General features: G+C 38.4%; 2 protein-coding genes across 3 annotated transcripts; both read left to right on the top strand.

The window, feature by feature from the left end:
• The first annotated feature begins 661 nt into the window (after nt 1–661).
• Nucleotides 662–26,854, top strand: LOC115222737 (betaine--homocysteine S-methyltransferase 1-like). Of its 2 annotated transcripts, XR_005003288.1 has the most exons (8): nt 662–833; nt 3,193–3,383; nt 6,442–6,636; nt 8,513–8,624; nt 9,467–9,645; nt 9,745–9,826; nt 10,444–10,816; nt 26,334–26,854. XR_005003288.1 is itself a non-coding variant. In XM_036511810.1 (7 exons), the coding sequence occupies exons 1-7, from the start codon at nt 818–820 to the stop codon at nt 10,713–10,715; spliced, it is 1,047 nt and encodes a 348-aa protein (XP_036367703.1). In that variant the 5' UTR covers nt 662–817; the 3' UTR covers nt 10,716–10,837. The 2 variants fall into 2 exon arrangements, 1 of the variants encoding a protein (XP_036367703.1); XM_036511810.1 differs by lacking the exon at nt 26,334–26,854 and having other exon boundaries at nt 10,444–10,837.
• Nucleotides 15,367–26,292, top strand: LOC115223003 (betaine--homocysteine S-methyltransferase 1-like). Its single transcript, XM_029793427.2, has 7 exons — nt 15,367–15,555; nt 17,196–17,386; nt 19,847–20,041; nt 23,231–23,342; nt 24,181–24,359; nt 24,459–24,540; nt 25,960–26,292. Exons 1-7 carry the CDS (start codon nt 15,540–15,542, stop codon nt 26,229–26,231), a joined length of 1,047 nt encoding a protein of 348 aa, XP_029649287.1. The 5' UTR covers nt 15,367–15,539; the 3' UTR covers nt 26,232–26,292.
• Nucleotides 26,855–27,437: the final 583 nt, after the last annotated feature.

Raw genomic sequence — 27,437 nt, 5'->3', positions numbered from 1 at the left:
CGCCACATCACAAACACCACCACCACCACCACCACCAACCTCTCCACCACCACAACCACAACCACCACCACCACTACCACCACTACCACCACAACCACAACGACCACCACCACCACAACCACCACCACCACTACCACCACCACAACCACCACCGCCACCACCACCACCACCGCCACAACCACCACAACCGCCATCACAACCACCACCACCACCACCACCACCCCAGCTGCCGTTGCCCCACCCTCCCACCAATCATTCAAATGAGATTAACCAAAAACATCCAGTCAACAAATTCAACAACTTTTAAACATTACGCTGTAATACAAGGCCCCCCCACCCACGCCACCTCCCCCGCACCGCCACCACTAACATCACTTGCGTTCCCCCCAGGCCCACCCCTGTCACCACCGCCGCCGCCGCGCCACCGTTTGCACCACCACACCACCACCACCACCACCACCACCACCACAGCCGCCTTCACCGCCGCCGCCGCCGCCACCACCACCACTACCACCGCCGCAACCACAGCCGCCGCCGCCGCCGCCACCTTCATGGCCACCACCATCGTCATCACTGCCGCCAACATCACCGCCGCCGTAGACATATACACCACCACCACCACCACCACCACCACCACTGCCGCCCACCGCCTCCGCCGCCGCCGCTAACCGATAAGAGCGACGGCATCGCGTCTTCCTAGCAGAGACGCTGCTCTCAGAGCGAAACACTTGGCATTCGGCGTTGAAGACGGCAGCAGAGAGGAAAAGCTCGAAGAGAGAAACACGAAAGGAAGAGCGAAGAACAACGACTGGAAACGATGGCTGCGGGTAAAAGTAAGTGTGAAAAAAATGCTCTTATGTTTTTTGACTTGTTTGTTTAGCCCCGGGTCAGTCCTGATCGAGCAGATAGGTGGTCTTAGTAATCACTAGCAATATCGCCCGGCGTTGCTCGGGTTTGTAAGGGAAATAACTATAAAGCATTTTTAGAGAGTTATAGCAAAAAAAACAGCAAAAAATGCATTAAAAATGGAAAAAAAATTATGGTAAATTTTTTTTGAAGTAGTTGACTCATCGTAGACATTTTTAGAGAGTTACTTCCCTTTATTTAAAAAACATGCTTTAAAATGGAAAAAATTATGGTAAATTATTTTAAAAATCGTAGACTCATCGTAGACGCGTGCTAATACCCAGAAGGGCTCGATATGAATCACGACTATAAGATACCCGGTTTTGGTTAAACAGCACCGCAAAATGTGGGAGTAGTTAGGAATCTAAATCGTAGGAGACACTCACACAACTTCACTTTTATATATATAGATATCAAAAGGATTTCCATCTTCACTTTGGGTGCATGCGTGTGTGTGTGTGTGTGTGTATGTGTGTGTGTGTGTGTGTCTGTCTGTCTGTGTGTGTTTGTGTGCGTGTGTTTGTCCCCCCCAACATCGCCTGACAACCGATGCTGGTATGTTTACGTCCTCGTAACTTAGCGTCTCGGCAAAAGTGACCGATAGAATCAGTACTAGACTCACAAAGAATAAGTCCTGGGGTCGATTTGCTCGACTGAAGGCGGTGCTCCAGCATGGCCACAGTCAAATGACTGAAACAAGTAAAAAAACGAAAAGAGTTGTTGGTGTTTATGTTGCTTAACCGTAACTCAGTTCCCGAGGGAGCAGACCTCTCCCCAAGCGGGTTCCCATCGTGATTATTCCATTTTTTCATTTAACAGGATGTCTGTGTGTCTCTGTGTGTGCTACTCTGATAATTATTTATATATTTTTTCCGTGTTAATTGTTAACAAGGGAAATATACACACATCTATTTATATATATATATATATATATATATATATATATATATATATTATATAATATATATAAATTAATAATAAATATTAGGGAATAAATCCAAACTTACAGGGAAAAATCAGATTTAGGATTGAATCCAATTTTATAGTAAAATATTATATTATATTAAATTAGAGACAAAACCACTATTAGGCAAATCATACAATGAAAAACTTAAGCCAATACATAAGATTATTTAATTTATATTATTTAAATATATAACAAAATTATTAAAAAAAATATAATTAATATCACAAGACGATCGTTTCATGCCTGCTAACTTCTTCAAATTTTTGAGTCGCAGTCATTCCTCAGGTGGTTTAAATATTTATCTTGGCGAGGTTTAAACAATATATATAAGCAATAATAAATCTCTGAGCGAGGTATAGACAATAGCTGCACAACATCGTGAAGCATATTTCCCGCTTAAATGTGGCTAACCTTCAAGGGTCGATGCTACTGTAGCTTGTAGCCCCAGAAAGACATCTCCTCCAACTGGCTATATATATACACTGGCGAAAATAAATTTAAGACCGATGATAAAAGTTCTATTTCTTACAAAATATTTTGTTACTAACACCATACAAATTATTTCTATCTTTTACACCTTATGCAGAATTTATTTCTCTTTCGAATGATGCAGACAATAACTATTTTTATACAACTTGAAGAATCCTAATGTTAAATTAATATAAACGTTTCAAATTTACCAGCAAAATTAGTTTAAGACCGTATCATTATAATTATATTTATATATAAGGTAATCATTATTATTAGTTTATATCTTGGAGGAATAGAATTATATTAGCGGAATTGAAACTTCAAAGGGTTTATATAAATTCTTCAGTGAGAGGTACATCTTGATGTCAAAAGTTATCAATGTTGTATATTATATTATATTATATTATATTATATTATATAGTTTTGCTATTCTATGATTTGATTATGTATTTATCAATTACTTAAATTTAGAGAACTTATATTTTCCCATGTGAATACAAGAAACATTTTTCTCTTTTCGTAAGTAGGGAATTATTAGCCGTAACTTAGCGGTTCGGCAAAAGAAACCGATAGGATAAGTACGAAGCTTTTGAAAAATAAGTACTGGGATCAATACATTTGACTAAAAAAATGTTCGAGATGGTACCCCAGCATGGCCGCAGTCGAACGACTGAAGCAAATAAGGGTGGAAGATATGATGATAGTATGACAAGTAGAAAATAAAAAAGAATAAAAAACAAAATGTTATAAGAAAGAAAAGAAGAATTTATAAAACAATCCAAAACATTTTCGGTTAAATAATATTGTTGCTGTTTTTGTTTTTTCTTCCCCATTTTTTGTCTTTCTAGGTTTACAAGACCGTTTGAGTGGTGGGGAGAAAGTATTTGCTGCGGAGGGTTACATGTTCGAGTTCAACAGACGTGGATATCTGAAATCTGGTGCAATGGTACCGGAAGTGGTCATAGAACACCCAGATCTTGTTAAAAATATGCACGAAGAATTCGTCCATGCAGGAAGTGACGTCGTTCTGGCTTTCACTGTACGTTTAATGCACTCACACACACACACACATGCACAAACGCATATACGCATGCATACGCACACGTACACACACAGAAATATCCATGTGTGCACTCACACACACACACACATGCACAAACGCATATACGCATGCATATGCACACGTACAATAATCCCTCAACTCTCGCAGGTGTTACGTTCCCAAACCCTCCCACGACAGGTGAAAATCCACGAAGTAGAAACAGTACTATACTGTATATATATATTTATATATTGGGTTGTCCAGAAAGTTCGTGCCGATCTATAGTAGCTTACCTTTTGACTTATTTTAGAACATGGTTGAGTCCATGAAATAGGATTTGACTACACCTCCATTTAGAGCACAGTTTAAGCTTTTCGTGGAAGAAGGTTTACGTTCCTATAACCTGTGTTAATTCTGTAACCCTTTAAAATGGAAGATAAGAAAGTTCATTTTCGGCATTTGATGCTTTGGGAACCAGACAAAAATTGCTGCAGCTCGGTTGGGATGTGTTACCCCACCCTCATATTCTACAGCTATTGCTCCTTCGGATTTCCACTTCTTCAGGTCTCTGTAGAATAGTCTTAATGGTAAAAATTTTAATTCCTTCGATGCGGTAAAAAGATACCTTGATGAATTCTTTGTCATGAAACCACGTCAGTTCTGGGAAGAGGGTATTTTCAAGTTAAAGGTGAGATGGAGACGCATTGTATAACAAAATGGTTCATATTTGGTTGATTGTATGTGTATGTATTTATATAAATATATGTGTATACATATAAATATATGTATGTATATGTCTCTCTCTCTCTCTCTTTATATATATATATATATATATATATATATATATATTATATATGCATACACACACAAACATATATATCAAGTTTTGCATTTTCCATTTCTACCCCACCCGTATTGCCTTATATGGAATTTGCAGCAAACGCTGCATTTCTTAATACATCTCTTCCCACCCTCAATCGCCACAATTCATATAATCTACCTCTACCCACGGGTTAGACATTGTGGAAGGTTAATATCCCATACGGTATGCGTCGCAACCCACAAAGCTGTCTAGCTTCTATAGATTACACGTTGCGTACATGTGCCCCCGTCTTTTGTGTACGACTTTTGAGCAGGTTTTTGACCTAAAATGTTATTGTTGTCGGGACTAGCGCACCAAAAACCAGCTCAACGTTTTACTTTTTGAGCAGAATCGTAAGTACGCCGGGCGAAATGTTAAGCCGTATTTTGTCTGCCGTTACGTTGTGAGTTCAAATTCCGCCGAGGTCGACTTTGCCTTTCATCCTTTCGGGGTCGATAAATTAAGCACCAGTTACGCACTGGGGTCGATGTAATCGACTTAATACCTATGTCAGTCCTTGTTTGTCCCCTCTGTGTTTAGCCCCTTGTGGGTAATAAAGAAATAGGTATTTTGTCTGCAGCTACGTTCTCAAATGAAATTCCGCCGAGGTCCACTCAGCCATTGTTGGGATTTTGCTTTGTCTATTTCTTTTGCGTTTAGTTTAACCTAGTATTTACCATAAAAAGGCTTTTCTTGCCATCGTTTTCTCATGATCCGTTGCTGTCCCAGTTTTAGTTTAGATTTCAGTTGTTTTACAGCTTTTGTTGGTTCTTCTTTTTCTTCATAGTTGTTAGTTAGTATGGCTTCTTATTTGTATTTGTCAGCTTCCTTAAAGACTGTAAACTGTTTTTCGTTTTGTTCGTGTTTTGTGCCTATTTGTATTAGTTTTTCTGAAGTAGGTAGCTTTGCAATCCTATGGTGCTTATTTCGTAATATATTTTTTTAGCTGTATAAGGCCTCTACCACCTTTTATACCTTGTATATATAATCTTTCTATGTCAGATTTGGGGTGGTGCATCCTCAATCCTGTTTTCATGTCTATTTTGATTAGCGCATTTCGTGTCCAGTTAAGGATATTGCAGCTATAATCGTGTTGAGCACCAATTGATTCGGTCTGTTATGCTCGGGACCTGATTTGTTTGGGTTGGAAAATCCCAGAGGATTTTGCTAATCTCCGACTCCGCCACTTTCTGCAATTTGTGATTATACCACGTGTTACCTGTCTGTAGCCCCACTTTTCGCACAATTTCCAATATACCACTTTCACTATCTCATTGATTCGCTACAACTTGTAGTGGTTTTGGTCAAGTCTTGGGCATTCGTTCGTGACATGAGCAATGGTTTCATCAACTTTATTACAGATGCAGAACAGCGGAGACATTTGCACATTCCAATTGGTGCCCAAAATTTGGTCTTACGCAGCTAGTATAGTGCTCTCAGCCCCTTTTGTTAGTGTTCCTTTCTACAGCCAATCCGCCCTATGTTTTCCAGCAACTTCTATTGCCGTTACATGGAATTGATTGTGTAGTCTCTTGTTGCGTAATTCTTCTTTATGTCCTTTTGTACTTCTTTCTTTGTTCTTTCCTTTTTTTTCACTGCTTTCAATACTCCCTCATTCCTAACTGATATTGGCAAGTTGTCCTTACTTTGGTCTAGGTATCTCATTAAACTCTCGAGTTCGATACGCACGCAGTCTTCCACACTTATCAGTCCCCTTCCTCCATTTGCTCTCTTCATGTAAAAGTGATCAGTGTCTGCACGTGGATGATGGGCTCCTTGCATCGTTAGGAGCTTTCTTGACTTCCTGTCCATCTCCTTTAGTTCCTCCTCCTCCTCTCTCCACTTCAGGATCCCAGAGCCTTACGGAACTACTGCGACTGCGTCCGAGTTTATTGCCGAAATTATGTTTATGGCATTCAGCTTTGAAGCCAATATTCTTCTCCCTCGCCGCAGGGACACATTCTTTGTCTTTTCTTTCGGGTCGTGTGTAATTCCATCTGCCGCAAGGATTCCCAAGTATTTATAACTGGATTGAGGTTTAACTGCCTTCATCATTTCATCACTTGGCATCCATATGCCTTCTTTCCTGACAACAACTCCATCTTAATAACATTCTAGAAAATCCTATTGTCTGTCTACCTATTACAACTTTATTGTGAATCCATATTTTGTTTTGTTTTTTTCTGCCTACAGTATTATGGTAACCGTCACAAGATGAGCGTAGTCGGACGTGAGGACGAAGTGGAACAGTTGAACAGAAAAGCTCTGAGAATGGCACGCGAAGTGGCTGATAACACAGGGACTTTAATGGCGGGGAACTTAAGCAACACCACTGTTTTCGACCCCAGTGACAAGGATGCTGTAGATACAACCAACGCTATGTTTAAGGTTGACATCTATTTATTGAAAGTCTTTTACTGAATTGGTTTCCAGGTTGTGCTTTTTGTTTTCTATATTTTTAATCGTTTAGCCTGGAAAAGAAAAGAATAGATGAGGATACCTTTTTAAGGGCCTTAGGAACTGAGAGAACAAAGGCCCGAATCTTGCAACCGAGTGGTCTCCGCTGTGGTCTCCGAAGGACCAGAGAGTGGTATTAAACAGGGAGACAGGCTTAGTGTATAATCAAGGAGCTAAAAATGCAAAGAGCCTCAAATATATTATTATTAATATTAGGAAGTCAATATCAGAAAACTCTTTAGAAAGTTACACACGTGTGAAAAATAATTGTTGTAGTATTAGAAATATATAAATAAATAAATATAAATATGTATAAAAAATATATGTAAATATTCATGAGTATAAATATATAATGTATTTGACAGTTTAAAAGAGAGAGCAAATAGTTTAAACTGTCAAATACATTATATATTTATACTCATGCATATTTACATATATTTTTTATACATATTTATATTTATTTATTTATATATTTCCAATACTACAACAATTATTTTTTACGCGTGTATATCATTCTGGGGAGTTTTCTGATATTGACTTCCTAATATTAATAATAATATATAATTAAAATATATATGTAAATAATCGCTCGTATTAATTATATGAATACTTTAAAGGTATTAAAACTTTGATACAATACAGCACTCAATATAAATTCAGGATATAATATTCTCATTGAACATATTTAACTAAAGATTTATATATATATATATATATATATATATATATATATATAATGCAATAAAAATGGTAAATAATTTTCTGTGGTTTTTCATGTAACCAATAATTATTTACCGGTAAATTTCGGTATGTAAATACGACAAATTCATCGTCAGGAACTTTGTAAGGTTCAGTATATAGTAAAGTAAATAAGATGGCTAGCAGCAGGCTGTTTCGCCTCATACCGAAGGAATTAGAAATGGCAGTCAAAGACTGTTTTTTCCATTTTCCGAAAGTGGAGATTCCAAAAACGAAGGCCCGTGCGACTCACATACACGGGCCTTCGTTTTTGGAATCTCCACTTTCGGAAAATGGAAAAAACAGTCTTTGACTGCCATTTCTAATTCCTTCGGTATGAGGCGAAACAGCCTGCTGCTAGCCATCTTATTTACTTTACTATATATATATATATATATATATATACATACATTTGTGTGTGTGTGTGTTTATACAACGGGCCTCTTTCGGTTTCCGTGGGCTAAATCCTCTCACAAATCTTTGGTGGGTTCGAGGCTATAATAGAAGACACTCTGGGGCGGCGTTTGAGCTCGAAACGTCTAAGGCTTTCCCACTTTTTTGGTCTCTCATTGGACGTCAAACATAATGTTATACCTTGTTTTACCTGCTTTGTGGTTATTCGAATCATTTTCTCTCTCCCTCTCTCTCTCGTATATATATGTACATGTGTGTGTGTGTGTGTGTGTGTGTGTGTGTGTGTGTGTGTGTGTAGTGTGTGTTTGTGTTTGTTCCTCCCAACATCACTTGACAACCAATGCTGGTGTATTTACGTCCCCGTAACCCAGCGGTTCGGCAAAAGAGGCCTATGGAATAAGTACTAGACTTCCAAAGAATAAGTCCTGGGTTTGATTTGTTCGACTAACGGCGGTGCTCCAGCATAGCCGCAGTCAAATGATTAAAAAGAGTATAAAAGAGTAACAAATCATAATGATAAGGCTTAAAATAATCCGAGTATATGTTTAGGTAAATTATCCCGTAATCTGTTCAGCAGTGACGAACCCGGAAACACGCACCACCCAAGCCTATACCTATATTTCGTATATTTCAGTGAAATTCATTTTACTTTCAGGAGCAAGTGATATGGGCCAAAGAAGAAAAAGCCGATTTCATTTTAGGAGAAACTTTCTATTCACTCACAGAAGCCATGTTGAGTTTGGAAGCCATTAAAGCTTACGGTGGAGGTGAGTGATTTTCTTATGTAGGTATGTTTATTATAAACGACTCAGTCACAAAGGAATTAACAGTGGAGGGAACTTTTTGAAAGGCCCCCGAAGTACGGTGGATGAAAATGAGGTTATACATATTTCAGGGCATATAAGATGCACATTTAAAAATGTCTGGAAAAATACCATGCTAGGTTCTATCTGCAAAATCGGGCCCATATTCCATGCTTTAATGTATGGAAAGCATTTTCCCCTGAATATGCGCTGCTGAGATTGGACTGCATCTCATATGACCGCGTGTCTTTTATGTCATTAAATACGATAGAGTGGACTCTGTTAATGGTAGATAAGATCAGAGGGTGATATTAAGTCGAGCAACGTATTAGATATTTTTTTATGGATTTGTTATACAGAAGGCTATACAGTTACTATTTCTAGCAGCGCGACGATCTCCCAGAATCTCGTTCTTTGGATGAACGTGTACAATGGGAATCTGGAAATGGAATTTTGGATGCAAATGTGGCTGATTGGCTAAGAAGTGCGCTTCGAAACCACAAGATGCCATTGCGTGGCATCTGGGGCAAATGACAATAGCTTGGGTTCGACCAAGCATCATGATAGAGGTTTGGTAGCCCATCGGATGTCCTGTATTTGTAAATGAAAGGCCTAGCTGCATTCCATGGAGTAGCTCGCTGGTTCTACCAAAGAACTACGTTCAAGACACAACTGCCTCTAGTATACACAGCCACTTAACGTTATAACCAAACGAATTGCCAGTTCAGTTGATAAAACAACTGGGTTACTTATCGCACAAAACCCCGACACAAATCTATTTCATTCTATTTTATGCTTTATCGCAGGTTTACCTGCAGTAGTAAACATCGCCCCTACTACGAAGGACCACACGGTGGATGATGTCCCCTTAGAGGAAGCTTGCAGGAAGCTTGAAGAAGCTGGGGCTGCAGTTGTAGGTCTCAACTGTAGCATGGGACCAAAGGCGATGGTTCCTCTCCTGAAAAGGGTCAGACAAGCTTGTAAGGTAACATATTGTCTTTTATCTGCAAAGTTTTTTTTCTTATTTTGAAAGTTTTTGTCCTGTCACTGTAACAACCTGTTAACATCATTTTAACTTTTTCAGGGCCCAATATCAGCTTTGCCTGTCACCTATCGCAGTGATGAGAAAATGGTAACATTTCAATCGTTCAAGGATCCATGTACAGGTTTGATGTTTTATTTGCTCTTTTTACTTACTTTGTGTTATTATTATTGTTTTCTTTGGTTCCAATTATTGAACGGACAAGTGCTCTTCTGGTTCAACGGGTTTCGGTTTTGGCTTCGCATTTGACGTCGGTTTTGTTTCTCGCGTCGGTTCTGTTAACCTTCAGCATATTCATATGGTTGGTACTTCATTTGAGAAGAAAGACAAAGTGAAACTGAAAGCATTTGATTGTCACAGGCACACACACACACACACACACACACACACGCCCCCCCACACACACTCTCACATAGACCCACATTCAAATGTACTTATATCATGCTGGAAGTTTCTAAAAAGAATGAAATAGCGCTCTATGTGATGACCACTGACTAGAAATTTTCAGAAATTCATAATAAGTAAAGAGAGCGAAAAAAAAGTTAAAATATTGTATTTGTGCATTCTATGTATCTTTTTCGTTATTCCTTAATTTCGTCTTCAAATTTTTAATCCCATTTGATATTATGATGAGATTATTATGTCCGCTAAGGGATACAACTTGTTTGAAAAATGAAATTATTGAGAATTACTTGTACGTTTATATACCAGATGATAAAGGTGGATTTAATATAATTTTAGGCGAGGCTGCTTTCCCGAGCAACTTGTTCCAGTTCCACTGCAGTAAGAATGAAATTGAATTCTTTGGCAATGCCTGTAAAGAGATTGGAGTCCAGTATATCGGTCTTTGCTGCGGAAATACGTCTGATTACTTCCGCCTTCTGTGTGAGACTTGTGGAAAAACAACCAAGGCCAGCCGCTATACAACAGATATGTCGAATCATTATCTTAACACCGACAAGGGTCTTAGCGAATACAATGCAAAAGTGAGGAAAGCACTCCTTGGTATGTAAAGCTACCAACGATCGTATCGCTCGAAGAACTTCGTTCTTTGTGTTTATAACAACAACCAGATGTGACATTGGTATTTTCTTGAATCCGGCTGAATATAAACATAAGTTGCAATGATCCAAAACTTTACAGTCGAGTGAATAAACATATATAATATATATATATTATATATATATATATATTATATATATATATATATAATATATGTATTATGTATATATATATATATATGTATATATGTATATATGTATATATATATATATATATATATATATATATATGTATATATGTATATATTATATATATATATATATTATATATTATAGTAAGGTCATTTACAGACGAGTACCCCATGTATGTACATTTGAACTCAGAACATCATATATGCTTATATATATATATATATATATATATATATATATATATATATATGTGTGTGTGGTTTGTGTGTGTGTGTGTGTGTGTCTTTGCGTGTGTGTGTGTGTTGTATGGGTATGTATGCATGTACATAATATAAATAAATATATATGTATATATATATATATATAATATATAATATATATATATAACAAGGATAAAATTTCACCTGTGGGGCCAGCACATGAAAAATACCTTTTAAGGTGAAAGTTATAAAAACAATTATAAATAAGAGCAAAAGCATATTTTTTCTTTGCCATGTTGGCAACGAAATTCTTTTCTCTTTGCCTTTATTTATAATTGTATATATATATATAAAATGTTCTTAATTCAAATATACATACATGGTGTACTCGTCATTAAGAGTTACTTAAGAGAAGGGAAAACGCTCAATACACGAAAAGCGTTGCATTTTAAATATTAATATTGAAAAACTCTGTTAAGTCCGTGACCTGGCAGAATCGTTAGCACGTCGGGCAAAATGCTTAGCTGAATTTTGTCTGTCTTTACGCTCTGACTTCAAATTCTGCCGAGGTCGACTTTGCCTTATATTCTTTCGGGGTCGATGAAATAAATACCAGTTATACACTGGGGTCGATGTAATTGATTCACTCCTTCGCGAAAACAGCTGGCCTTGCGTTCAAAATTTGAAACCAATATTGAAAAGTTCAGTGCCTGGCGCCAGTGTTTTCTTTCTGTGTATGCATAATTCTTAATTTTGAAATCAAGATTTCTTTTCTTTGTGAATCGATAAATAAAATCCTTTTCTGCGGCATTTTGATGTCTTCCTTATTTAAAAACGAATTTTTTACAAAGTACGTAATAATATATATCTGTTTACATCGCTGAAGGCATCACACTTACGAAGTTCGCGTGGTAAGAAGCTTGCTTCTCAACCACATGGTTCCGGGTTCAGTCCCACTGCATGGTGTCTTCTACTATAGCCTCGGGCCGACCTAAGCCTTGTGAGTGGATTTGGTAGGCGGAAACTGAAAGGAGCCTGTTGGGTGTGCGTGTATATATGTATATATATATATATATATATATATATATATATATATATATATAATATATATATATATATATATATATATATATATATATATATATATATATATATATTATATATATATATATATAAAACGGTTTGAATGTACGTGTGTATGAATATAATATATATATTATATATATCAGAAATATTAAATTTCTAAATCTCTCAAGGAGATATGTACGGTGGTGGGGCGATAGAATGGTTGTATACTGTCAATCTAACGTGAACGTGACAGTAGGGGATTACATCACCGCTGTTTAGCCCTAGGAAGCATCGACGCTTTCTGATTGCTTCGATACATTTTTTCCCGTGTCTTTATATACATTTACGAAGGGGAGACAAACACCCCCCCCCCAGCAGGCAGGCCGGCATCTAGAGACACGCATGTTTCAGGATCATTGTTCTTCATCGGTCTAGAGTAGCAGATGCCCGTCAGCCGCGAATAATATCTTTATTATAGGCACAATGGCCCGAATTAAGAGGGGACATTACAAGACAGGACATGGGGTACATATAATAAAAAGATCGAAAAGTATGGTATGAAAATGAATTATTTATAATGGGTTAATGGAATGTCTTACGAGTTCCCCAGGCTCGCAGTTTCATTTAAAATACAATTTTGTTTTCATTTTTCAGTATTTTTGTAGCGTTCTTCTTTGCTTCAGCTTCGTTCTCAAAATGAACTACCACGTTGCGTACTTTTTACCTCTATTATAGAAGGTAGTTTTTTCTTCAATCTCCTGCAAACACTTCTCAATTTCATCCACCTCTGTCACTTCTATTTTCTTCGAAGCCACGTTCCACGTTCTATATGTCACGATACGCATCTCTGCTTCTTTCACTTCGTCTTCTGGTGGTGTGACTCTCGGGCAGTCACCCTCCTTCTTGAAACTGTTGAAGTATTCCTTCAGGCTCTTCTTCTCGACAAAAACCTCCTCCAACTGCAGTTCGCTCGTAGCCAGACCCCTGCCTGCCGCTCCTGCATAAGTTTGGGCTTGCATTTTCCAAAAAAAAAACTTCCACAATTCACCACGCCGTAACAGCTTCCACCAACGAATTCGAACTCACAACCGCGACACAACAATAAACGTAATCCAAAATATCCGACAAAACAAAAAAAAAAAAAACCGTCAGCCGCGAATCTCTGTCGCGATTCGCAAATGTATATATATCTAATTTTCAGTGAAGCTTATTCACTGATTATCAAAATCAGAAATATTAAATTTCTAAATCTCTCAAGGAGATATGTACGGTAGTGGGGCGATAGAATGGTTGTATACTGTCAATCTAACGTGAACGTGACAGTAGGGGGTTACACCACCGCTGTTTAGCCTATAGCAGAAAGGATTATCAGCTTTGAGATTTCAATGATGTGATTGTTTAATTTTAGAATGGCATTGTAGGGCTGGTGAGAAAGGTTGGATCTGGTCAGTTTCCATATAAAACAGATTAAATATTTTGGCCTGATATGACCGGTTTGAATATAAATGGTGAAGTTGAGTTCACCAGACATTGCCAGTAATAAAGTTGGAACTGCATATAACTTTAAATTATATTGTATGGGAATCGAAAGCTCAATTGCTGTGTTGCGATGGGGGAAGCATTGATCTGTTTCTGGTTGACTTGAAAAAGACAAATGAAGAAGAATCTAGAAAGGTCTAGATCTATAGATGTGGTTTGTCAAATGTGACTTTTGGATGCATCAACAGAGAAAAGTGTCGCCTTCCAGTAAACAAATTAACAACCCGGTGTTGCTGTACGTATTGTGTGGTTAATTTATTTCGTACATTTGTATGTTTTATGTATGTATTCTCATGCATATTGTTGCATATCTAGACATGCTCATATATATCTAAATGATGAACTTCTGGAAAGCTTTACAGATTTTTACAGTTCCAGTGATGGACTGAATCTGTAGTCTTCGAATTAGCTTTCTTCTCTGACCGCCATTAATGACCGTTGACGTCAATCTAACATTATTTATGTTGCAATTGGAAAGAACACCCTTTTGGAAGAAAAGATCTCTTTTAAATGCGCACTGCATATAACATACAAGTGGGAAGGAGGGCACTGAAAAGTTGCTGGCTTTTAGAGGTATCGTGAAGGGTCTGGCTGGAGGTCCAATCTTCCGAGTTCTTTTACGTGGCTTAGAAAAATGAAGGACCACTGCAATCAGTGTGTGAATCTGAAAGGGGAATATGGTGAATAAAATCATAACTGATTCTCCTGTATTTTCTTTTGCCCAAAGCCAGGAACTTTCCAGTAATCCTCGTATATTCTATACAACAAACATTCCTTTCTGCTAATTTTGGTGAAGGGGACTAGTCGATTACATCGACCCCAGTGCGTAACTGGTACTTAATTTATCGACCCCGAAAGGATGAAAAGCAAAGTCGACCTCGGCGGAATTTGAACTCAGATCGTAAAGACGCATAAATATTATACGTAAGTGACTGTTTGGTAAGAAGTTTGCCCCCCACCCCCAACAACTTGGCTCCGGGTTCGGTCCCATCAACCCACCACCACCACCACCACCAATACCACCACCTCCACAACCACCACCACTACCACCACCACCACCACCACTACCACCAGCACCACCAGCACCAGCACCAGCACCACTACCACCACCACCACCACCACCACCCCAGCTGCCGTTGCCCCACCCTCCCACCAATCATTCAAATGAGATTAACCAAAAACATCCAGTTAACAAATTCAACAACTTTTAAACATTACGCTGTAATACAAGGTCCCCCACCCACCCCCACATCCCACGCCGCCACCACTAACATCACTTGCGTTCCCCCCACCCCACCCCTGTCGCACCGTCACCACCAGCATCTGCACCAGCATCAGCAGCACCGCCGCCGCCATCACCCCACCTCACACCGCACCGTCATCACCGCCGCCGCCGCCGCCGCCGCCGCCACCGTGTGCACCACCACTACCACAACCGCCCTCACCACCACCACCACCACCACCACCACCACCACAGACGCCCTTCACCGCCGCCTTCACCGCCGCCTTCACCGCCGCCGCCGCCGCCACCACCACCACCACCGCCGCAACCACAGCCGCCGCCGCCGCCGACACCTTCATGGCCACCACCATCGTCATCACTGCCGCCAACATCACCGCCGCCGTAGACATATACACCCACCACCACCACCACCACCACCACTGCCGCCCACCGCCGCCGCCGCTAACCGATAAGAGCGACGGCATCGCGTCTTCCTAGCAGAGACGCTGCTCTCAGAGCGAAACACTTGGCATTCGGCGTTGAAGACGGCAGCAGAGAGGAAAAGCTCGAAGAGAGAAACACGAAAGGAAGAGCGAAGAACAACGACTGGAAACGATGGCTGCCGGAAAAAGTAAGTGTGAAAAAAATCTGTTATGTTTTTTGACTTGTTTGTTTAGCCCCGGGTCAGTCCTGATCGAGCAGATAGGTGGTCTCAGTAATCATATCAAAAGGATTTCTAGCCGCGACTATCACATCTTCATTTTGCGTGCGTGCGTGCGCGCGCGCGCGCGCGCGTGTGTGTGTGTGTGTGTGCTACCCTGGTAACTATTTATATATTTTTGCCGTGTTAATTGTTAACAAGGGAAATATACACACATCTATATATCTATCTATCTATCTATCTATCTATCTATCTATCTATCTATATATATATATATATATATATATATATATATATATACATATAAGCAATAATAAATCTCTGAGTGAGGTATAGACAGTAGCTGCACGACATCGTGAAGTATATTTGCCACTTAAATGTGGCTAACCCTAATATAAATTTGAAACGTTTATATTTATTTGGCATTAGGATTCTTCAAGTTGTATGAAAATAGTTATTGTCTGCATCATTCGAAAGAGAAGTAAATTCTGCATAAGGTATAAAAGATAGAAATAATTTGTATGGTGTTAGAAACAAAATATTTTGTAAGAAATAGAACTTTTATCATCGGTCTTAAATTTATTTTCGCCAGTGTAATCATTATTATTAGTTTAGTTAAGTAAATATTTTGGAGGAATAGAATTATATTAGCGGAATTGAAACTTCAAAGGCTTTATATAAATTCTTCAGTGAGAGGTACATCTTGATGTCAAAAATTATCAATGTTGTATATTATACTAGCACTATTGCCGGGTCATAGTGCTAGTGCATGCATATACAGCTGCGTGCATGCGCACATAGACGCAAGTACTGTCCAAATCTCCGACCAATCACATACAGCTAGCTGGCATTCAATTGGCGTATCAAGTTTCGGGCATTTTGGTTGGGTTTTGGATAGAAAATTCACAAAAAAGTCACTTCTATTGATTTTTTAATGGCTTTGCGGGGTGACTGGGGAAATGTAAAGATGTGCTCGACCACCCTTGGACGGTTTTGAATGACCATAGAAAGTGTGAGACCTCTAACTGAATAATTGTGGATTTGCATAAAGGACACACACACAGACATTTTGCCATTTATATATAGAGAGATTATATTATGTTATGTTATTTTATATTATATTATATTATATTATATTATATTATATTATATTATATTGTATCATATTATATTATATTATATAGTTTTGCTATTCTATGATTTAATTATGTATTTATCAATTACTTAAATTTAGAGAACTTATATTTTCCTGTGTGAATACAAGAAACATTTTTCTCTTTTCGTAAGTAGGGCATTATTAGTTGTAACTTAGCGGTTCGGCCAAAGAAACCGATAGGATAAGTACGAAGCTTTTGAAAAATAAGTACTGGGATCAATACATTTGACTAAAAAAATTTCGAGATAGTACACCAGCATGGCCGCAGTCGAACGACTGAAGCAAATAAGGGTGGAAGATATGATGATAGTATGACAAGTAGAAAATAAAAGAGAATAAAAAACAAAATGTTATAAGAAAGAAAAGAAGAATTTATAAAACAATCCAAAATATTTTCGGTTAAATAATATTGTTGCTGTTTTTGTTTTTTCTTCCCCATTTTTTGTCTTTCTAGGTTTACAAGACCGTTTGAGTGCTGGGGAGAAAGTATTTGCTGCGGAGGGTTACATGTTCGAGTTCAACAGACGTGGCTATCTGAAATCTGGTGCAATGGTACCGGAAGTGGTCATAGAACACCCAGATCTTGTCAAAAATATGCACGAAGAATTCGTCCATGCAGGAAGTGACGTCGTTCTGGCTTTCACTGTACGTTTACAGCACTCACACACACACACATACTCAAACGCATATACGCATGCATATGCACACGTACACATGCACAGAAATATCCATGTGTGCACACACACACACACACACACACACACAAGTGCACTCACACATACACATAAACACGCACGTGCTGACATGCGCATACAGATGTGAGTACTTGCACACGCACTCAAGTATCACATGTACAAACACTGACTCAGGGTCATAAATGTGAGGAAAGAGATGAAATCTATTGCGCACCCGATGTAATATCGGGTGCAGTGTTCGCTGCAACATCCATATAAGCTAAGGACAACGTGGCGGAAATAGAAAAAGCAAAACGTAACATATATTTCTATGTGTGTATGTATGTATATGTGTATATGAATATATGCATATATATATATATGTATACACACACACACACAGGAATACACACATACGACATATATAAGTTTATTTATAAAAAGTCTTGCATTTTCTTTTTCCTTCATGTCATTTGTATTATATGGATGTTGCAGCGAACACTGCACTCGATGTTACATCTAGTGTGCGATAGATTTGATCGCATCCCTCATATTTATGTGTGTGTATGCATATGTATGTATGTATGTATGTATGTTTCTATCTATCTATCTATCTATCTATCTATCTATCTATCTATCTATCTATCTATCTATCTATCTATCTATCTATCTATCTATCTATGTATCTAGCTAGCTAGCTAGCTAGCTAGCTTGCTAGCTATCTATCTTTCTCTATAAATATATGCATGTATATGAATTTATATAAATATATATAAAGTATTTATATAAATATATGTATGTATATGTATCTCTCTCTCTCTCTCTCTCTCTTATATGTATATGCATATATATATATAGATAGAAATATATGCATATATATATATATATATATATATATATATGTATATATATATATATATGCATACACACACATACATATATATCAAGTTTTGCATTTCCCATTTCAACCCCACCATATTGCCTTATATGGAATTTGCAGCAAACGCTGCATTTCTTATTGCATCTCTTCCCACCCCCAATCGCCGCAATTCATATAATCTGCCTCTACCCACGGGTTAAACATTGTGGAATCTTAATATCCTATACGGTATGCGTCGCAACCCAGAAAGCTGTCTAGCTTCTATAGAATACACGTTGCATACATGTGATCCCGTCTTGTGTGTTCCATTTTTCGAGCAGGTTTTTGACCTAAAATGTTATTGTTGTCAGGACTAGCGCACCAAAAAGCATCTCAAAGTTTTACATATTGAGCAGAATTGTTAGTAGGCCAGGCGAAATGGTAAGCGGTATTTTGTCTGCCGCTACGTTCTCAAATGAAATTCCGCCGAGGTCCACTCAGCCATTGTTGGGATTTCTTTTGCGTTTAGTTTTCCACACTTATCAGTCCCCTTCCTCCATTTGCTCTCTTCATGTAAAAGTGATCAGTGTCTGCACGTGGATGATGGGTTCCATGCATTGTTAGGAGCTTTCTTGACTTCCTGTCCATCTCCTTTAGTTCCTCCTCCTCCTCTCTCCACTTCAGGATCCCAGAGCCTTACGGAACGACTGCGACTGCGTCCGAGTTTATTGCCGAAATTATGTTTATGGCATTCAGCTTTGAAGCCAATATTCTTCTCCCTCGCCGCAGGGACACATTCTTTGTCTTTTCTTTCGGGTCGTGTTTAATTCCATCTGCCGCAAGGATTCCCAAGTATTTATAACTGGATTGAGGTTTAACTGCCTTCATCATTTCATCACTTGGCATCCATATGACTTCTCTCCTGAGAGGAACTCCATCTTAATAACATTCTAGAAAATCCGCACCGACAGGACAAGGCTGTTCAGTTCTGCCTCATTTTTTGTGAACAACTTCAGGTCTTCCAGGGGTTCAGTTTTCCCTTATCTCTTCCCAGATCATACTCCAACTTTGTCTTCCGTAGTATTTCACTCAAAGGAATCATTCCCAGCACAAAGATCAGTAGGGACACAAAGTCCCCTTGGAAGATTCCTCTCTTTATTTTCGCCTCTCATTATACCCGATTCCCTATTGTCAGTTCAGTTCTCAAACATTTCATCCTCTTCCATATAAGGCTTCTCGTGATTCCTGCTCCTCCGTACATTTCCCTTGTTCTTATTATCCTGGAATGTGGTTATCGATCAGTGTGGTATCATATCGTATACTTTACAATAGTCTATCCATGCCATACTCGGGTTTGTGTGTCTTCCCTTGCAGGTCCTAATAATTATTATCAATTAAAGTCTGATGTTTCGTTCTCTGGTTCCTCTTACGGAAGCCTTTCTGTTCAATAACAGCAGCAGCCACTGCACCACCACCACCACCACCATTTCTCTCACCCTTTGATATTGTCTGTCTACCTATTACAACTTTATTGTGAATCCATATTTTGTTTTGTTTTTTTTCTGCCCACAGTATTATGGTAACCGTCACAAGATGAGCGTAGTCGGACGTGAGGACGAAGTGGAACAGTTGAACAGAAAAGCTTTGAGAATAGCACGCGAAGTGGCTGATAACACAGGGACTTTAATGGCGGGGAACGTGAACAACACCACCGTTTTCAACCCTGGCGACAAGGATGCTGTAGATGCCGCCAACGCTATGTTTAAGGTTGACATCTATTTGTTTCCAAGTTGTGTATTTTGTTTTCTATATTTTTAATCGTTTATCCTGGAAAAAGAAGAGAATAGATGAGGATACCTTTTTAAGGGCCTTGGGGACTGAGAGAACTAAGGCCCGAATCTTGCAACCGAGTGGTCCCCGCTATGACCTCTGAAGGACCAGAGAGTGGTATTAAACAGGGAGACAGGCTGAGTGTGATATCAAAGAGCTAAAAATGCAAAAAGCCTCGAAAACGAGCACGAGGTAGCTCATTTGATACTCTCTTTTACTTGGTTCAGTCATTTGACTGCGGTCATGCTGGAGCACCGCCTTTAGTCGAGCAAATCGACCCCAGAACTTATTCTTTGTAAGCCAAGTACTTATTCTGTCGGTCTCTATTGCCGAACCGCTAGGTTACGAGGACTTAAACACACCAGCATCGGTGGTTAAGCGATGTTGGGGGGACAGACACAGACACATAAACATATACACATACACACACGCACACATATATATATATATATATACGACGGGCTTCTTTCAGTTTCCGTCTACCAAATCCACTCACAAGGCTTCGGTCGGCCTGAGGCTGTAGCAGAATACTCTTGTCCAAGGTGCCACGCAGTGGGACTGAACCCAGAACCATGTGGTTGGTAAGCAAGCTACTTACCACACAGCCACTCCTGCGCCTACCTTTATTTTTAATTCAGGAGGGTGCAATTCGAGGGAGATTTGGCTGCTATTTTTAGTAGGAGAATCGACATCACAAATCACAAATGTCGTTTCGCGGAGTCGTTCGAAATATCGCTACTGTTGCTGTTGTTGTTGTTATTGTTGCTGCAGCTACTGTTGTTGATGTTCTTAATTCCAAGTCAAACTTGATTCTGATGTTCTACGATCAAAGACATTCCAGCTGTGACCATTCCTTAATTTGGGTATATGTCAGCCTAGATTACTCGAAGCAACGTAAAGATGTGAAATTGAGAAAATTTTTGACTGCTATTTCAGGCAGGTTGAGGAACTACATAAAAACTCCTCCCGTCCACCTCTGGTCCGAAGAAATATACAATAAAGAAAAGATGTGAGGCATACTTGCCATCTCAATACGGCTAACCCCTAAGGGTGGGTGTTACTGTAGCTTGTAGCCCCAGGGGAACATCGTCTCCAGCTGGCTTTAGGCAGACTTTCTGTGCCCCTATGGTATTTGCAAAGGGAGGTCATCCTTCTCTCGTCAACCTAAGATAGTTCGCTAATTCCAGGAGAACGTAGCAAGATCTATTTGCTGTTGTCAGTCATTTGAACATGGCCATGCTGTAGCTCGGCGTTTATGCTGATTCTAGGTGTTTCACTCGTTTGCCAAAGTCGTGCCATTTCAAGTATAACATCAAAGAAGACAAATAATTCGAGATATTTTCGTTCGACGCAATGACTCTCTTATTACCCGTCGATATATATATATATATATATATATATATATAAAACTTATAGAAATTTCTGTCGGTTTTCTTCGAAATACGTGCTTATAGTGATAACTTATATGGTTATTGACGATTAAGTCTATTTCGACATATTTGGCATTAGAAATTTTTTCTGTTGCCCTTGTTTATAAATTTAACCTTTAAAAGAACTTTTTTAATATGCTGGCCATTGATAAAATTAATGTTTTCGAAAAAAATGTTATCCTATATTAGATATATATATAAATGTGTGTATTTTTCCCTTGTTAACAATTAACACAGAAAAAAATAATACCAGTGATATCTTCGAAACATGTGTCGGAAGTAAAAGAAATAACACCTGCGTTTAACTCCACTTAAAAATATATATGTAAATATGCATGAATATAAATATATAATGTATTTGACAGTTTAAACTATTTGCTCTCTCTTTTAAACTGTCAAATACATTATATATTTATTCTCATGCATATTTACATATATTTTTTTATACATATTTATATTTATTTATTTATATATTTTTAATACAACAATTACTTTTCACATGTATGTAACTTTCTGAAGAGTTATCTGATATTGATTTCCTAATATTAATAATAATATATTATTAAAATATATATGTATATAATCGCTCGTATTAAATATATAAATACTTTAAAGGTATTAAAACTTTGATACAATTGAGCACTCAATATAAATTCAGGATATAATATTCTCATTGAATATATTTAACTAATGTGTGTGTGTGTGTTTATACAACGGGCTTCTTTCGGTTTCCGTCAGCTAAATCCTCTCACAAATCTTTGGTGGGCTCGAGGCTATAATAGAAGACACTCTGGGGCGGGGTTTGAGTTCGAAACCGCAAAGGCTTTCCCACTTTTTGGGACTCTCATTGGGCGTCAAACATAATGTTGTACTTTGTTTTCACTTTTACCTGCTTTGTTATTATTCTAGTCATTTTCTCTCTCTTTCTTTCTTTCTTTCTTTCTTTCTTTCTTTCTTTCTTTCTTTCTTTCTTTCTTTCTTTCTTTCTTTCTTTCTTTCTCTCTCTCTCTCTTTCTCCCACTTCTCTCTCTCTCTCTCTCTCTCTCTCACACACACACGCACACACACAAACACAAGCATGTAAACGATGTGCTTTTGCAAAATTTCCGAGTGGCTGTGTAGTAAGTAGCTTGCTTGCCAACCACATGGTTCTGGGTTCAGTTCCCCTGCGTGGCACCTTAGGCAGGTGTCTTCTACTATAGCCTCGGGCCGACCAAAGCCTTGTGAATGGATTTGACAAACAGAAACTGGAAGAAGCCCATCCTATATGTATATATATGTATATGTATGTGTGTGTGTGTTTGTGTTTGTTCCTTCCAACATCGCTTGACCACTGATGCTGGTGTATTTACGTTCCCGTAACTTAGCCTTTCGGCAAAAGAGACCGATAGAATAAGTACTAGGCTTACAAAGAATACGTTCTGGGATTGATATGTCCGATTAAAGGTGGTGCTCCATCATGGCCGCAGTCAAATGACTGAAACAGGTAGAAGAGTATCAAATCGTAATAACAAAGCTTAAAATAATCCGAGTATATGTTTAAGTAAATTATCCCGTAATCATGGCCGCGGCCTTCGAGCTAAAACATTTTTAAGGATTTCGGGATTCTGTTCAGCAGTGACGAACCCGGAAACACGCACCACCCAAGCCTATACCTATATTTCGTATATTTCAGTGAAATTCATTTTACTTTCAGGAGCAAGTGATATGGGCCAAAGAAGAAAAAGCCGATTTCATTTTAGGAGAAACTTTCTATTCACTCGCAGAATCCATGTTGTGTTTGGAAGCCATTAAAGCTTACGGTGGAGGTGAGTGATTTTCTTATGTAGGTATGTTTATTATAAACGACTCAGTCACAGGAATTAACAGTGGTGGGAACTTTTTGGAAGGCCCCCGAAGTACGGTGGATGAAAATGAGGTTATACATATTTCAGGGCATATAAGATGCACATTTAAAAATGTCTGGAAAATAACCATGCTAGGTTCTATCTGCAAAATCGGGCCCATATTCCATGCTTTAATGTATGGAAAGCATTTTCCCCTGAATATGCGCTGCTGAGATTGGACTGCATCTCATATGACCGCGTGTCTTTTATGTCATTAAATACGATAGAGTGGACTCTGTTAATGGTAGATAAGATCAGCGGGTGATATTAAGTCGAGCAACGTATTAGATTTTTTTATGGATTTGTTATACAGAAGGCTATACAGTTACTATTTCTAGCAGCGCGACGATCTCCCAGAATCTCGTTCTTTGGCTGAACGTGTACAATGGGAATCTGGAAATGGAATTTTGGATGTAAATGTGGCTGATTGGCTAAGACGTGCGCTTCGAAACCACAAGATGCCATTGCGTGGCATCTGGAGCAAATGACAATAGCTTCGGTTCGACCAAGCATCATGATAGCGGTTTGGTAGCCCATCGGATGTCCTGTATTTGTAAATGAAAGACCCAGCTGCATTCCATGATGTAGTTCGCTGGTTCTACCAAAGAACTACGTTCAAGACACAACTGCCTCTAGTATACACAGCCACTTAACGTTATAACCAAACGAATTGCCAGTTCATTTGATAAAACAACTGGGTTACTTATCTCACAAAACCCCGACACAAATCTATTTCATTCTGTTTTACGTTTTACTGTAGGTTTACCTGCAGTAATAAACCTTGCCCCTACTACGAAGGATCACACGGTGGATAATATCCCATTAGAGGAAGCTTGCAGGAAACTCGAAGAAGCTGGAGCTGCAGTTGTAGGCCTCAACTGTAGCATGGGACCAAAGGCGATGGTTCCTCTCCTGAAAAGGGTCAGAGAAGCTTGTAAGGTAACATATTGTCTTTCATCTGCAAAGTTTTTTTTCTTATTTTGAAAGTTTTTGTCCTGTCACTGCAACAACCTGTTAACATCATTTTAACATTTTCAGGGCCCAATATCAGCTTTGCCCGTCACCTATCGCACTGATGAGAAAATGGTAACATTTCAATCGCTCAAGGATCTTTGTACAGGTTTGATGTTTTATTTGCTCTTTTTACTTACTTTGTGTTATTATTATTGTTTTCATTGGTTCCAATTATTGAACGGACAACTGCTCTTCTGGTTCAACGGGTTTCGGTTTTGGCTTCGCATTTGACGTCGGTTTTGTTTCTCGCGTCGGTTCTGTTAACCTTCAGCATGTTTATATGGTTGGTACTTCATTTGAGAAGAAAGACAAAGTGAAACTGAAAACATTTGATTGTCACAGGCACATACACACACACACACACACACACACACACACACACATGATCACATAGACCCACATTCAAATGTACTTAAACAATCACACATGCATCGATATATATGTGTGTATAGCACTGGATTTGGTTAAAAAGAGGGAAAGACTTCCGCCCGCCCTCCCCCATTTTCTCCCAAATTTGTTTATTTTTGTAATTTCTTTTGCCAAAAGTCCCCGTTTGAAAGGTCGGGCAAAAGTGGTGGCGAATGCTGACTTCCCTCTAATAGTCGGGCAATAGGTTCGGTGGATGTTCCACTTTAGCTGTCTATAGAGGATTATTGGCGGGAAAGTGCGACGACGTCCTAGGGGAGACTCAGGGCGTTGACCAAGACCGACTGACTAGTCTGTTCCGGAGGACTTTTCGGTCGGGGACTATTATAAATAATTTCCAGATGTCTTTCGCTTAGCAGTGCTACCAGGAGGCGCTACCGGTTCGATTTGATCTGTCAGACGGGCTGGTGATTTGAGACTTAACCCTTTGAGCTCTGACCTCCCTAACTTTATCTGACCATATACGTGGCTTCCAGATACACTCTACCAGTAAAGCGGCGCTACGGTGTAGAGAAAAATAAGTCAGTCACCGGTAAACCGGTGTTACGGGCTCAAAGAGTTCCACTGTTGCTTGTTTATCATTTTATCATTCTAATGCTTGAAGGAGAGTAGAGGGTGCTTCTAGGTCTGTTTTGGCCGTTCGATAGAAATCTGACGGAGAAAGTTAGATTTGCTTAGCGTTGATCTACTAAATAGTTCATTGAACATTGGGAAAGAGTTTAGCTAATAATCTCTTTCCGTCTAGCATGCAACAAAAACTATCCACAATAAATAAACAATTAAAAATCAGAGAAAGTAATAGATGTGGAGGGCTCGGAAGGGTTAAAACACGAATTTCTGAACGATATAAGACGCGAAAGCCAAACCAAAACGCTACTTGTACACAAAGAACACGGAGAGGCATTAAGTCGTACTGTTCAATTCATATACCTTATATCATGCTGGAAGTTTCTAAAAAGAATGAAATAGCGCTCTATGTGATGACTACTGACTAGAAATTCATAATAAGTAAAGAGAGCGAAAAAAAAGTTAAAATATTGTATTTGTGCATTCTATGTATCTTTTTCGTTATTCCTTAATTTCGTCTTCAAATTTTTAGGCGAGTCTGCTTTCCCGAGCAACTTGTCCCAGTTCCACTGCAGCTTAGACGAAATGAAATTCTTTGGAAATGCCTGTAAAGAGATTGGAGTCCAGTATATCGGTCTTTGCTGCGGAAATACGTCTGATTACTTCCGCCTTCTGTGTGAGACTTGTGGAAAAACGACCAAGGCCAGCCGCTATACAACAGATATGTCGAAACATTATCTTAACAACGACAAGGGTCTTAACGAATACAATGCAAAAGTGAGGAAAGCACTCCTTGGTTTGTAAAACTACCAACGATCGTATCGCTCAAAGAACTTCGCTCTTTGTTTTTTATAACAACAAACAGATGTGACATTGGTATTTTCTTGAATCCGGCTGAATATAAACATAAGTTGCAATGATCCATAAAGAAAATTCACTTGTTAAGGATATCCTGACAGATTTTCTTTAAAAATTATAGCCAATACAGATTTTGTCCTAACAAATAAAGTGCTGGCTATAATTTCTCCAGAAAATCTGTAGAGATGATCTTAAGAAGTGATTTAATTGCAATGCTAACACAGAAGAACACGATATTGACTTATAAAAATCATTTCATATAATTTGTACTACACTATGGTTGCATAATGTAATACAGTGTCCATGCAGATCATTAAGAGGAAATTTCATTTATATATACATACACAACAGAAAAGTATACGCACACACATACAGACACGCTTTTTGTTCGGCTTACATAAATATATAGAGAGAGTTATATAAGAAGTGTCGAAATGTTTGTGCATTACATAATAATCATACAAAGCTCTCTCCCCCCCCCCTGCGATTCTTTCAAAACTTTACAGTCGAGTGAATAAACATATATATATATATACATATATATATATATAATATATATGTATATATATATATATATATATATATATTATATATATATATATATATTATATATATAGTAAGGTCGTTTACAGACGAGTACCCCATGTATGTACATTTGAACTCTGACCATAATATATGCTTATATATATATATCTATGTGTGTGTGTTTGTGTGTGTGTGTGTGGTGTGTATGGGTATGTATGCATTACATATATATAAATAACTATATATATATATATAGAGGGATAAAATTTCACCTCTGGGGCCAGCACATGAAAAATACCTTTCAAAGTGAAAATTATAAAAACAATCATAAATAAGGGCAAAAACAAATTTTATCTTTGCCATGTTGGCAACGAAAATTTTTTCTCTTTGCTTTTATTTATAATTGTATATATATATATATAATGTTCTTAATTAAAATATACATACATGGTGTACTCGTCAGTAAGAGTTACTTAAGAGAAGGGAAAACGCTCAATACACGAGAAACGTTGCATTTTAAATATTAATATTGAAAAACTCGATTAAGTCCGCGCCCTGGCAGAATCGTTAGAAAGTCGGGCAAAATGCTTAGCTGAATTTTGTCTGTCTTTACGTTCTGACTTCAAA

Source organism: Octopus sinensis, linkage group LG21, assembly GCF_006345805.1.
Source record: "Octopus sinensis linkage group LG21, ASM634580v1, whole genome shotgun sequence".
Classification (NCBI taxonomy): Eukaryota; Metazoa; Mollusca; class Cephalopoda; order Octopoda; family Octopodidae; genus Octopus; species Octopus sinensis.
Note: the sequence above shows the minus strand (reverse complement) of the source record. Positions and strands in the feature narration are given on the sequence as shown.

Excerpts from the sequence above, each read along its gene's own strand:
- LOC115222737 (XM_036511810.1), top strand. Across the intron at positions 9,646-9,744 it reads GGGTCAGACAAGCTTGTAAG|GGCCCAATATCAGCTTTGCC; the intron begins GTAACATATTGT and ends TAACTTTTTCAG. Across the intron at positions 9,827-10,443 it reads GTTCAAGGATCCATGTACAG|GCGAGGCTGCTTTCCCGAGC; the intron begins GTTTGATGTTTT and ends ATATAATTTTAG.
- LOC115223003 (XM_029793427.2), top strand. Across the intron at positions 17,387-19,846 it reads ACGTCGTTCTGGCTTTCACT|TATTATGGTAACCGTCACAA; the intron begins GTACGTTTACAG and ends TTCTGCCCACAG. Across the intron at positions 20,042-23,230 it reads CCGCCAACGCTATGTTTAAG|GAGCAAGTGATATGGGCCAA; the intron begins GTTGACATCTAT and ends TTTTACTTTCAG.